This window comes from Podarcis bocagei (genome assembly GCF_964188305.1).
Source record: "Podarcis bocagei genome assembly, chromosome: 9".
NCBI lineage: Eukaryota > Metazoa > Chordata > Lepidosauria > Squamata > Lacertidae > Podarcis > Podarcis bocagei.
The window spans coordinates 81,029,747-81,041,385 of record NC_138134.1 but is presented as its reverse complement, the minus strand read 5'-3'; the positions used below and the strand labels follow the sequence as shown (position 1 = coordinate 81,041,385).

General features: G+C 52.2%; 1 protein-coding gene across 1 annotated transcript; it reads left to right on the top strand.

Moving 5' to 3' along the window:
• Window positions 1–306: 306 nt before the first annotated feature.
• LOC308594307 (interleukin-12 subunit beta-like) lies at window positions 307–10,155 on the top strand. The gene is made up of 6 exons (XM_081207357.1): window positions 307–577; window positions 2,194–2,448; window positions 4,170–4,281; window positions 4,551–4,738; window positions 5,902–6,068; window positions 8,328–10,155. Exons 1-6 carry the CDS (start codon window positions 502–504, stop codon window positions 8,445–8,447), a joined length of 918 nt encoding a protein of 305 aa, XP_081063483.1. The 5' UTR covers window positions 307–501; the 3' UTR covers window positions 8,448–10,155.
• The last annotated feature ends 1,484 nt before the right edge of the window (window positions 10,156–11,639 follow it).

Sequence of the window (11,639 nt, the reverse complement as noted above, 5' to 3'; positions counted from 1 at the left end):
GCTCCTAGCCAGGACGGCTCTGCTCTGTGCAGCAATGCTTCTGAATGCCGGTCAGTGGGAGCCCCAGGAGGGGATGGTGTTGGTCTTGTACCCAGTCCGGCTGGTGGGTTCCCATTAGGTTGGCACTGTGAGAACAAGTGCTGGATTAGTTGAGCAAGTTCTTTTGATGCTCTTAGGAGACTCATTTCCTGAAGGGGGGAGAGTGGGGGTGCAGAGCCTTTGCTGCCAAGAGGTGGCTGGAAGCAAGGGCAGGCACCCCTGTTGGGCAGTGGGTTTTCCATGCCCCCGAGAGAGGCAGAGGGTGGAGGCAGACAGGGAGTGGGGTCAAGATGCCACTGAAAGTCTCTGGCCCTGCCCCTGGTGGGCTGCTGGTGGTCCCTGTCTGGAGAGATTTGGGTTTCCCCTTTGGTCATTTTGTCTTCCTTCCTGGGCAGGATCCTCTCCCCTTAGCCTTCACTGCCCTCGTCTCCAGCGGAGTCTCTCCTCACGCACGGCCTGAAGATGATGGCCATGGCATTGCTGGCCCTTCTGGGCACGGCACTCATCGCAGAAGCCTCCGTGGCTTTTCCCACCAACTGTAAGTGCCCCAGAGGCAAGCCCCATCTCAGGGGCCCCCAAGGGGAAGGGAGGGGGGTGGAATGTGGTCCACAAAGTGCTGTGTGTCTCCGCTTGAATCTGTGCACAAAGATGCACAGAAGGAGGGAGAGAAAATCAGGCTGCTCCCAGATGTGCTGTGCAGCTCCTGTGCGTGCCCCCATCCCAGGAATTTGTGGGGGGGGGGCTGTAATTGCTTGGTGGGACTTCCCTCATACTTGATCTGGAACCTGCAGTTAGGGCAGAATGCTGCAGCACAATTGCTGGCAAGAGCATGGCCTTGTCAGCATCTGACTTCTGTAGTCAGAGGTCTGCACCGGTTTAATAATAATAATAATAATAATAATAATAATAATAATAATAATAATAATAATAATTTATACCCTGCCCATCTAACTGGGTTTCCCCAGCCACTCTGGGCAGCTCCCAACAGAATATTAAAAAATAGAATCAAACATTAAAAACTTCCCTAAATAGGTTGAGGGATGCCGGTGGCGCTGTGGTCTAAACCACAGAGCCTAGGGCTTACCGATCAGAAGGTCAGAAGGTCGGCGGTTCAATCCCCGCGATGGGGTGAGCTCCTGTTGCTCGGTCCCAGCTCCTGCCCACCTAGAAGTTTGAAAGCACATCAAAGTGCAAGTAGATAAATAGGTACCACTCTGGCGGGAAGGTAAACGGCGTTTCCGTGGCTGCTCTGGTTCGCCAGAAGCAGCTTAGTCCTGCTGGCCACATGACCCGTAAGCTGTATGCCGGCTTCCTTGGCCAGTAAAGCGAGATGAGCGCTTCAACCCTAATGGTCAGGGGTCCCCCTTACCTTTAAACAGGTTTGGACCAAGTTCAAGGTATTACTGTTCAAGGTATTACAAAGCCCTTGAAAACATGGGACCAGTTTACCTGTGAGATCGCCTGACCCCACAGGTGACCACTCAAGCACTTCAATCAGCAGAACTGGCACTGCTACAGATGCCACATAATACCCCCATTCCTAAGAATGAATCATTTGGTGGGGCAGCACCTACACTTTGGAACTCCCTGCCTATTGACATCAAGCAAGCACCTTTCTTTATTCTCATTTCTGTGCCTTTTAAAAACATTCTTGTTTAGACAAAGCCTCCCCAAATAAGTAGACAGGGTTGACCTAAATTGTAAGCAGCTTTAGCATTTTAAACTTTTTGTATATTTTAAATCATTGTTGTAAATTTCTATCAATTTTCTTGTTTTATCCTTTTGTAAACTGCTGTGTGTGTGTGTGTGTGTGTGTGTGTGTGTGTGTGTGTAGTTTGCTTTTGATTTTTTTACAGTCAGGCGGTGCATAAATTTTGTGAAATAAATAAATAGTTTGGGTGGGAACTGCCCTATAATAATAATAATTTGTTTGTATGTCACCCATCTGACTGGGTCGCCCCAGCCACTCTGGGCTGCTTCCAACCATTAGAAGACCACATTGCCCTGGCCCAGGGAGGGGGACACCTTCAGTGCAGTCCTCCCAGCCTGGCGTCTTGGCGTCCCAAACTTCTCATGAAGGGGCGCTTCCCCCCCCCCCCGCAGCCCTTCTGCCACCGCTTCCCCCCCCAATTCTCTCTCTCTTCCCCTCCCCAGTGCAGGTTGGGGACATCAACGAGAAGGTGAACCTGACGTGTGACGCCCCGGCGGGGCAGCGGGTGAGCTGGGAGGTGGAGGACGGAGCCCTGGTGGAGATGGAGGAGCTGCCGCCCTGGGGTCACCTGCTGCGGGTCGGCCCGCTGGACCTCGCCTCCGCCCGCAACTACACCTGCCGGGGAGCTGCAGGACAGGTGCTGCGCAGAACCTTCCTGGCCGTGCGCGACCCGGACTTCCCCCTCTTCGTCCGAAAAGGTGAGGTGGGGATCAGGGGACCCCTCGGGAGCCTTCACAGAATCTGCGCCTTCGTTGGACTCCGACATTACGGCTGGGGCGGGCGAGTCGGGATCTGCCTTTGGCATTTGGATCATAGGATTGTTATAAGAAATGGGCTTGGCTTGAACAGCCAAACTCCAGCCAAGGGACTTGCAATCCCTTGAGGTCAGCAATCGCTCAGAGATTTAAACAGGGGCTATGCGGGTGGCGCTGTGGGTTAAACCACAGAGCCTAGGGCTTGCCAATCAGAAGGTCGGCAGTTTGAATCCTCACGACGGGGTGAGCTCCCGTTGCTCGGTCCCTGCTCCTGCCAACCTAGCAGTTCGAAAGCACGTCAAAAGTGCAAGTAGATAAATAGGTACCGCTCCGGCGGGAAGGTAAACGGTGTTTCCGTGCTTCTCTGGTTCACCAGAAGTGGCTTAGTCATGCTGGCCACATGACCCGGAAGCTGCATGCCAGCTCCCTCGGCCAGTAAAGCGAGATGAGCGCCGCAACCCCAGAGTCGTCCGCAACTGGACCTAATGGTCAGGGGTCCCTTTACCTTTATTTTACAACCAGTTGAGAGGAAGCAAGGAATCTTTATTGCACCTGTTGCAACCGAGTCCCCCCCCCCCTTGCAAGGAGATGAGGAGCCCCCAAGACACGCGTGCAACAACTTAAAAAGCCCATAAATTATCCGCCCCCTGGGCATAAAGACCACCTCAAAACGGAACATTAAGGTAATAGAAAAGGGTTGTCCAAGGACCCTGAGCAGGCGCCAAGATCCTGTTTTCCCATTTGCTTTCCAGCTTTTCAATGAAGATACTTTGTGAATGGCTCTTCCTGGCCTGCCTGATACATTCTATCCCTGCCTTTACATATGGTGAATCCTCTTGGCCCCTGAGCCCGTTGACGCAAGCCTTTCCCCATCCATAAACAAAGGACCTTCGTGTTGACAGGGCTGCCCTTCTTGGACTGGTCCAACCAGTTTGCAGACTGGCGACCATCAGTCTAGGCCAGTGGAGTCCAAACTTTTCCAAGAGGGCCGGATTTGATGAAGTGAAGGGCCGTGAGGGCCGAAGCTGTTGAGCTTTATAGGATTGAAGTTGTCAAGGTTTCTTTGGGGATTTTACCCCAGGAAATAAACTGCCACAGGGGCCAAATTAAACCGACCGGGGGCTGGATTAGGCCCTCAAAACGGACTTTGGACATGCCTGATCTAGGCGTTCCTGCCTGAAGAAGCGGTCAGAAGAAATCAGCGAGTCTAAACATGGCCTTTCCACTTCCTATAATATTTCGGCCCCGGCTTCATTCCTAAATTGTAACTTTTCGTTCCTGAAGCCCAAGGAGGGACTCTTTCTCGCGGGCGCCCCTGCAAGCCTGCAGTACCAGCGGGCGCTCCTGCAGGGGGCGCTGTTGCGCAAGTGGAGACGCGGAAAAGGATCTTCGCCGCGAAGCCCGATTGTCTTGTGACAGAGCCATAGAACTGTAGCGCGGGAAGGGAACCCCGAGGTCATCTAGTCCAACCCCTGCAATGCCAAAAACCACAGGCTGATAGAACTGTAGCCCTGGAAGGGAAGCCCAGAGGTCATCCAGCTCAACCCCCTGCAATGCGGAAATCACAGCTGAAAGATCCCCGACAGGATGGCCTGTCCTCCAGCAGCGGGAAGGGCAAGGCAGTCGCCAGGGTCCCTATTAACCACTCTGCCCGCTCCCTGCAGCTGGAAAGGCAGAAGCCGAGGTGACCTGCGAGGCGCCTTCGTACAGGGGCACCTTCAGCTGCTGGTGGAAGACTCAGCACCCAGCCGCCTTCCGTGTGAGCCTGCGCCGCAAGTGAGTACCTCGCCTCCCCTCCTCGCTTTGAGGCAGGACCTCTCTGAAGGGCGTGGAACACCTAAAGCATCAGGGGAGATGGGCAGGGGGGCGAGGGGGCTGACACCCACCCCCTCACGGCCACCAGCCAGCCAGGCACGCCCTCTTTGGAGCGGGGCTGGATGGAGCTTGCAAGCCGGCATCTTTGAGCCCCAGGACCTCTCCTTTTCGGACCCCCTCCCTCTAGCGCCCCTCCCAAGGCTCCTCCCAAGGTTTTTCTGTCTCCGCAGAGGACCGGGCTCTGCGCGCTGCCCCGCAAGAGAAGTGTCTGCCTCTCCGGGCGAGGTGCGCCTCCTGCTGGAGGACTGCGCCCCCTGCCCTTTCGGGGAGAAGACGGAGCTGGAGCTGGCGCTGGAGGGGCTGGGCGAAGACGGCAGCTACGAGGCTCTCCGGAGGGACGTCGCCCTCCAGGACATCGGTAGGGATGCCAGACCAGCCCTCCTCACCCGCTCCAGAATCCAAGGGAGGCAGGAGGAGAAGAAGCCCAGCAGCTGCCTTTGGAGGCCAAGCAAAAGGCCACCCGCAGAACTAGGGCAGGATCACAGCAGTGGGAAGGGACCCCCAGAGGCCATCTAGTCTGACCCCGGCACTGCTAAGGGTGGAGCTGCTAAGTAACTGGGGCAGCTGGGACTGCCTATATGGAATGGCTCTATTTCAAAGGGACATTTCCTCATTGAGCCTCTGAGCAAGAGCCTCCTGAGGCTTCAGCCTGGTCTCCCCCCCCCCACGTTGGACTACAACTCCCAGCAGCCCTTGCAGCCAGTGTGGCTCTTCTTGGCTGGTCTGAAGGAAGTTTAAAACATGGGAGGGGGCAAGGTTGCTTTTAAGTATGAAAAGCAGATGATGTCAGTCCCTGCAGTTCTGCTGTCAGGGATTTCCCTTCTGCACAGCTTATCCTGCAGGGGAGCTGTGGTCTTGCAAAGAGCTCTGCTTCCACTAACATATCATATTCTGCTTTTTTTTGTGTGTGTGGGGGGGTTAACTGAGAAGCACCTGACTGGCTGGGAATGCCTCAACCAAAAGATCAGCACCTGCTGATGGTTCCCAAAGGGGGTGGTAGGGGGATTTTAGAGGGGTTCCAAGTGGTAAGGGGGCAGCCAGGGGGCAAATGGCTCTCAGACTTTGAAAAACTGGGATCACACTGGATCAAATGAATTCTGTTGAATTAATCAAACTAAATTTTTAGTTATTAAATTCATATACCACCCTTTGCTCAAAGATCACAGCATGACAATGCAAGATTAAAACCCAAAATACATAGTAAAAACTGGGGGGTGGGGGAGCAAGTGTTGATGGTTTTGAATTTAATTGTGTTATCTTCCTCAGTGGGTTGTACAAACCGCTATTTTGAGAAATGCTTTTCATAGGTTGTGTGGTGCTGGGGATGAGTTTATGGCACCAAAGGGGCAGCAGCCTGAATAATATTTGGGAACCTCTGATCTAGATGATCTGGGCCTCTCAGTAGTGAAAGGCAGTAGCAGAAGGCTGGCCAGAAGGGCCCTGTTGTGGCCCCTCCAGAGGCAGAGGGAGGGAGGGGCCCTGGGTGAAGCCTGACGGCTCTTGTCATCCCTCCCCCTGCAGTGAAGCCAGACCCACCAGAGAAGCTGACCATCCACAAGGAGTCGGGGGCCAAGCTGAGGCTCAGCTGGGCTCCCCCGCCCTCCTGGCACTGCGCCTCGGCCTACTTCCCCCTGCGCTACCGCCTGAAACTGGAACATTACGATGGCACCCAGAAGGAAGTCAGCAGCGTAAGTAACAAGCTGGTTTTCAGTGTCTGTTTCTTCCCTCCTGGGCTGGTTTCCAACCACATTGGTCAAGGAGATGGAGCGCCTCCCCATGAAGGAAGGTTGCAAAGTTTGGGAGGTTTTAGTTTAGAGAAAAGGCAAGTGAGAGACAACATGATACAAGTTTGTAAAATTATGCATGGTGGCCTGGAGAAGATGGATCCAGCTTGCAGGGCTGTCTTAAGCATATCCGGCACTGTGGTGCAAAGACCCCTCCGGCACCCCCCCCCCCCCGGCAACTCCAAAACAAGGGAAGGGGCAGTGGAAAATGTCCTCTGCCTCCCCCACCGCCCTGATCCCCAGCCTGGTGGCGATGATCAAGCAGGAAAACATGCTGGCGGACATGCTCTCTGGCATCAGGGCGCCCGAGAAGGCAGCCCGGGAAGGCTGTGCGAGGAGGACAATGACTGGGAGCAGGGTTTAGCAGATGCAGAGACTTTGGAGGGAAGCTTCCATCCTAAGGCTCTGCGGGGATCGCTCTCCTCCTGAGGAGGCTTGGGAAGGAAGCTGCACGTCCACCAGCCATATAGTGGGTGGGGTGCAGCTGGCAGGCGTGCAGGGAAAGGGGAGGCTGCCAGGAAAGCCATGCAAGTCCCCCATTCACTAGGGTGCCCCGAGAGGCCGGAGCCCGGGTGCAATGAACCACTAACACCCATGGGAAAGACGGCTCTGACAGCTTGTTCCCCCTTCTTTCATAATACTAGAAGTTATGGACATGAGATGAACCTGAACGTAGGGAGATTCAGGACAGAATCATAGTCTATGCAGCACATAGTCAGCCTATGGAACTCCTTCCCACAAGAGCCAATGATGGCCTTCAACTTGGATGGCTTTAAAAGAGGATGGAGGAGAGGGGTATGGAGGGCTACTAGTCATGATGGCCAAGCTCTGCTCTCCACATTCAGTAAATGCTTCTGAATCCCAGTTGCTGGAAACCACGGGAGGTGAAAGTCGCTCTGGTGCTCCAATCCTGCTTGCAGGTTTCCTACAGGCACTGGCTGGCCATTGTGAGAACAGGAGGCTGGACTAGATGGGCCACTGGCCTGATCCAGCAGATGCTCTTCCTACGTTCTCTGCTTCTTCATAATGTTACATATCAGTATGACATTCCAGGCACTTGCCCGGGGTCTGTGCTTCCTTTGGAAAAGATGGCACTGTAGAGTCTGTGGTGTCTTTATGATATAAGGTTCATCTAAATATATTTATAGGCTGTGTCTAGATGGAGAGAGTTCATTCAGCTTCTGAGGTGGTCCTGTTCTTTCCATTGCTGCAGTTTCAGATTCCAAGAGACCCCAGACATCATGTCTGACCCTCTCTGCAGCATAAAACAGACTTCCTGCCTTTGTGCTCCCCCTCCTCCAACTTGCAAAAGGGACACTTTTTCCCCTGTTCGCTTCTCTCATTGCTCACTATAACCCTGGAAATTTCCACCTTCCAAATCCAGATGTGTCTTTTACCTTGTTGATGGCTTTCACTGATGGGCTAATGACAGGCCACCAGCAGCCTTTGTTCTTCCAGTGATGCCCATCTCGATTAAATCTAACTCTTGTTGAATCCAAGAATTATGGGGGAGTTGCACCCACAACATCTGGCACTCAAAACCTACAACAGTAACATAACCAGCCACTTTGCCACATGATCAAAGGAGCTGAGAATGGGTGAGATCTGACCACAAAAGGCCGTCCCCTTCCATCTTCGGGACTCCCCCACTCACGGCCAAAGTGGGCCAGGCCAAAGTCAAGGCCTCCTCCAGCTCAATAGTCTAATCCCAACATCTTCCAACCAGTTGCCCACAAGTGAGGCACAGTAGCCTCAGCTGACTCCCCTTCTTCTGTTCTTTGTCCCCAGAACCTGATCTTGGAAGGCCTTTGTGCAGGGAGGATCTAAGGCAGAAATAGTCAATGTGGCAGCTTCCATATGCTGCTGGACTCCATCTCCCAGCATCTAGCAATGGTCAAGAAGGATGGAAGTTGGAGTCCAGCAACAGCTGAAAAGCTACAATTCCCCAACCCACATTCTCTGGACTTGGCTAGGAGCCTCTTGCAAATGGGTTCGCAATACCAGGGCTCAGTAGGTGGGCCTGTGAGCACCTAGCCATGGCCAACGAGAGAAGCTGGGACCCCTCTGCTCTGTGGGACCCCCACATCAGAGAGCCTCCCCCCCAGCAGGCCCTGGCTCTGCCCCTCTTCCAGCCCAGTCACACCTGGTTTGCCCTCCTTACAGGACCAGCTGGAGGAAACCATCAAAGATGCGGAGGCTGTGCATTGGGTGCAGATTCGCTGCCAGGATCCTTTCACCAACTCCATGTGGAGCCTGTGGTCGCCCTGGGTCACCCTCCGCTGAGGACGCCGCTGCAGCCTCTCTTGGGGGACCCGGCCAGAGGCCTCTCCACAGCAGCCGCCTTGCAAGCCTCTCCCCTGAGCTTCATCTTCCTCCTCCCCCTCTGCTTCTGCACTTCTCCTTTCAGTTGGGGGGCTACTGGTGGGGCAGAATGTATCCTGATGCCTGAGAGGTGTGTTTTCAGGAGCCTGTTCCTGGGGCTGCAATCTGTTTCAACTGTTTTTAATTCTGAATCTTACATCCAGTCATTCATTTATAAATACAGTGGTACCTCGAGTTAAGTACTTAATTCGTTCTGGAGGTCCCTTCTTAACCTGAAACTGTTCTTAACCTGAAGCACCACTTTAGCTAATGGGGCCTCCTGCTGCCGCCGCACTGCCGGAGCACGATTTCTGTTCTCATCCTGAAGCAAAGTTCTTAACCCGAGGTACTATTTCTGGGTTAGAGGAGTCTGTAACCTGAAGTGTATGTAACCTGAAGTGTATGTAACCCGAGGTACCACTGTAAAAGTGTTTTATCTCCTGCTTTGCAGTACAGAAAAATACTAAAACTGTTTACAGCAATAAGAATGCAAAACCTTAACCGTTTTGGAAGCGTGGGCTCTTAGTTGCCTGGGAAGGCTGGTGGAATAGAAATTGCTGCAGCCCCCCCTGGAGCCTCCTAACAAAGTGGAGGCAATAAATTTACCCCATCCCAGGTCGGGGGGGGGGGGAGCAGTCCCAATGTCAAGAATAAAGAGCTGGTCTTCTTTCGTGGCTTCCAATAGATAACCACCTCCTTCCACCAGATAAACCTGGACCCATTAAGTGTGGGATATAGCAATTCTGGAACTCTGAACTCACCATTGGAGGGTGATAAGAGGAATAACAAAGAAATATCGGCTTGACTCCGTATGGTCTTGGTCTATATCACTTATTAACAGCGGTACAAAAATCTCCCTCCCACCTCTGTCCCAGCAGCCACTATGGAGAAATTATCTTAATGCTTTAGATGGAAGTAAACTCTGTGGATGGGAGCTTAATCAGTACAGTGGTACCTCGGGTTACATACGCTTCAGGTTACATATGCTTCAGGTTACAGACTGCGCTAACCCAGAAATAGTACCTCGGGTTAATAACTTTGCTTCAGGATGAGAACAGAAATTGTGCGGCGGCAGCAGGAGGCCCCATTAGCTAAAGTGGTGCTTCAGGTTAAGAACAGTTTCAGGTTAAGAACGGACCTCTGGAACGAATTAAGTACTTAACCCGAGGTACCACTGTAATGTAAAAGACTTTCCAAATCTGTTTTGATGCCATGTGGATGAATGTGTACAAGACGTATCATCTGTACATGCATTTTTTCCTGAAAGACAGCACTTTATGCTTGCAATTGTTTTTAAAATTCTCAATAAAGTTCCTGCATGAAAGGGGCAACCCTGAGCCCTGAGCTCCAATTGTCAGAGTGAGTGTGCCTTAGCAGGCTCTCCGCAGGCCCTGCTCCCACCCTCCACCCTCCCATCTCTTTTTTCCTCTCCCTCCTTCCTGGAACAAGTGAACCGAATCTCTCTAAAAGGGTTGCCAACCCAAAGACTGCATGATCCCTTTTATAAGGAAACAAAAGCACTTTTATTTTTAAGTCGTTCTGGAAACTTTTCATATTTGCTTTGCCGCCAGCAGATGGAGACTAGTTCACCGTAACACCTGGAAACTGTAAAATTTCACTCGTCTGCAAATCTAAATGTCTGTGATTTATTCTAGCCTAAGCATTGTTACAAAAGTTGGACACCACCCCCACTCTCTGCCAAGCAGTAGCAAGATTCCCGGAGGGTTCCAGGCACTAACCCAGGGTTGTGTTCTTATTGGGAAAACTGAGGTGTAGCAGAGGCTAGTGTCTTTAAGAAATATGGTTTATTGACACATTTCTACACCTATAAGTCTACAAGGGGGGGGGGAGGTTTGCAGAACATTATGCACCAAGAGAGCAGGATCTGGTTCAATCTGCAACCCAGCCATGATGCACAGTAAAATCTAGTGCTCTGAACTTGAACTGGGGTGGGGGGAGTGGTACCCTCTGGTGTTTTGTGTCAGCTTCTTATTGTTTCTGGAAAGCTACTTGGGTCATGAGATAAAATGGGGGTGGGGAAGTCAGCCCATGACTTTCATGAAGACCCTCCCCTTTTGCCCTATAATTCAAGCGGCAGAGACCTACCTTGCCAGACTGTTGTGAGAATAATGTGAGATTTCTCCTCTGCTGGAAGGACGAGTTGCCCAAATCAGAGCTCATGTGATGCCAAGGCGCAGAGAGATTGTTCTCAGCAAACAGATGCAATGACAGAAATATGCCAGGAGTGGGCAGTGCAGACCCACACAACCCAGCCAGAGGGAGAGAAGAGGGGACCACTTCAGGTGGTCTGCAGAAAGAGCAGTCCCTGGCTAGCAGCCAATTTATGGATTCTTTTGTATTTTTACTGCAAAGGAGGGGATGGAGGACTTGGAGTTTGCAGTGCCAAAAAAGCTAGCATGGCCTTGGGTAACTCTGTACCTGCTCAGAGTGTAGGGACTTTATTTGCTGCTGCTGCTGCTGCTGCAGAAAAGCCACCTGAAGCCAAGCCTGAGCAACAGAGGCAGCTCCCACAATGTCTGGCAGCAAGAGACGCTCTTGAGGGCCACACTCTCTCTAGGGCTAGGCTGCTGTGGTTTGTGGGGACGGGAGCCCCCCAGGAGAAAATCAATTAATTAATTAATTAGTTAATTAATTAATTAATAATATTTATACCCCGCCCATCTGGCTGGGTTTCCCCAGCCACTCGGGGCAGCTTTCAACAGAATATTAAAATACAATAGTCTATTAAACATTAAAAGCTTCCCTAAAAAGGGCTCCCTTCAGATGTCTTCTAAACATCAGATAGTTGTTTTATTTCCTTCACATCGGATGGGAGGGCGTTCCACAGGGCGGGTGCCACCACCTAGAAGGCCCTCTGCCTGGTTCTCTGTAGCTTTACTTCTCGCAGGGAGGGAACCGCCAGAAGGCCCTCGGCGCTAGACCTCAGTGTCCGGGTAGAACGATGGGGTGGAGATGCTCCTTCAGGGATACTGGGCCGTTTAGGGCTTTCAAGGTCAACGCCAACACTTTGAATTGTTCAATCTTCAAACATTGAATTGAATCTTCAGGAGGCACGTAATGGTCCGTAATGCAGGCACTGGGCAAGTTCCCCCA

Bases quoted from the DNA above. Each gene is read 5' to 3' on its own strand.
- LOC308594307 (XM_081207357.1), top strand. From the start codon at position 502: ATGATGGCCATGGCATTGCTGGCCCTTCTGGGCACGGCACTCATCGCA. The intron at 578-2,193 runs GTAAGTGCCCCA...TCCCCTCCCCAG, and splicing joins CGTGGCTTTTCCCACCAACT to TGCAGGTTGGGGACATCAAC. The intron at 6,069-8,327 runs GTAAGTAACAAG...CCCTCCTTACAG, and splicing joins CCCAGAAGGAAGTCAGCAGC to GACCAGCTGGAGGAAACCAT.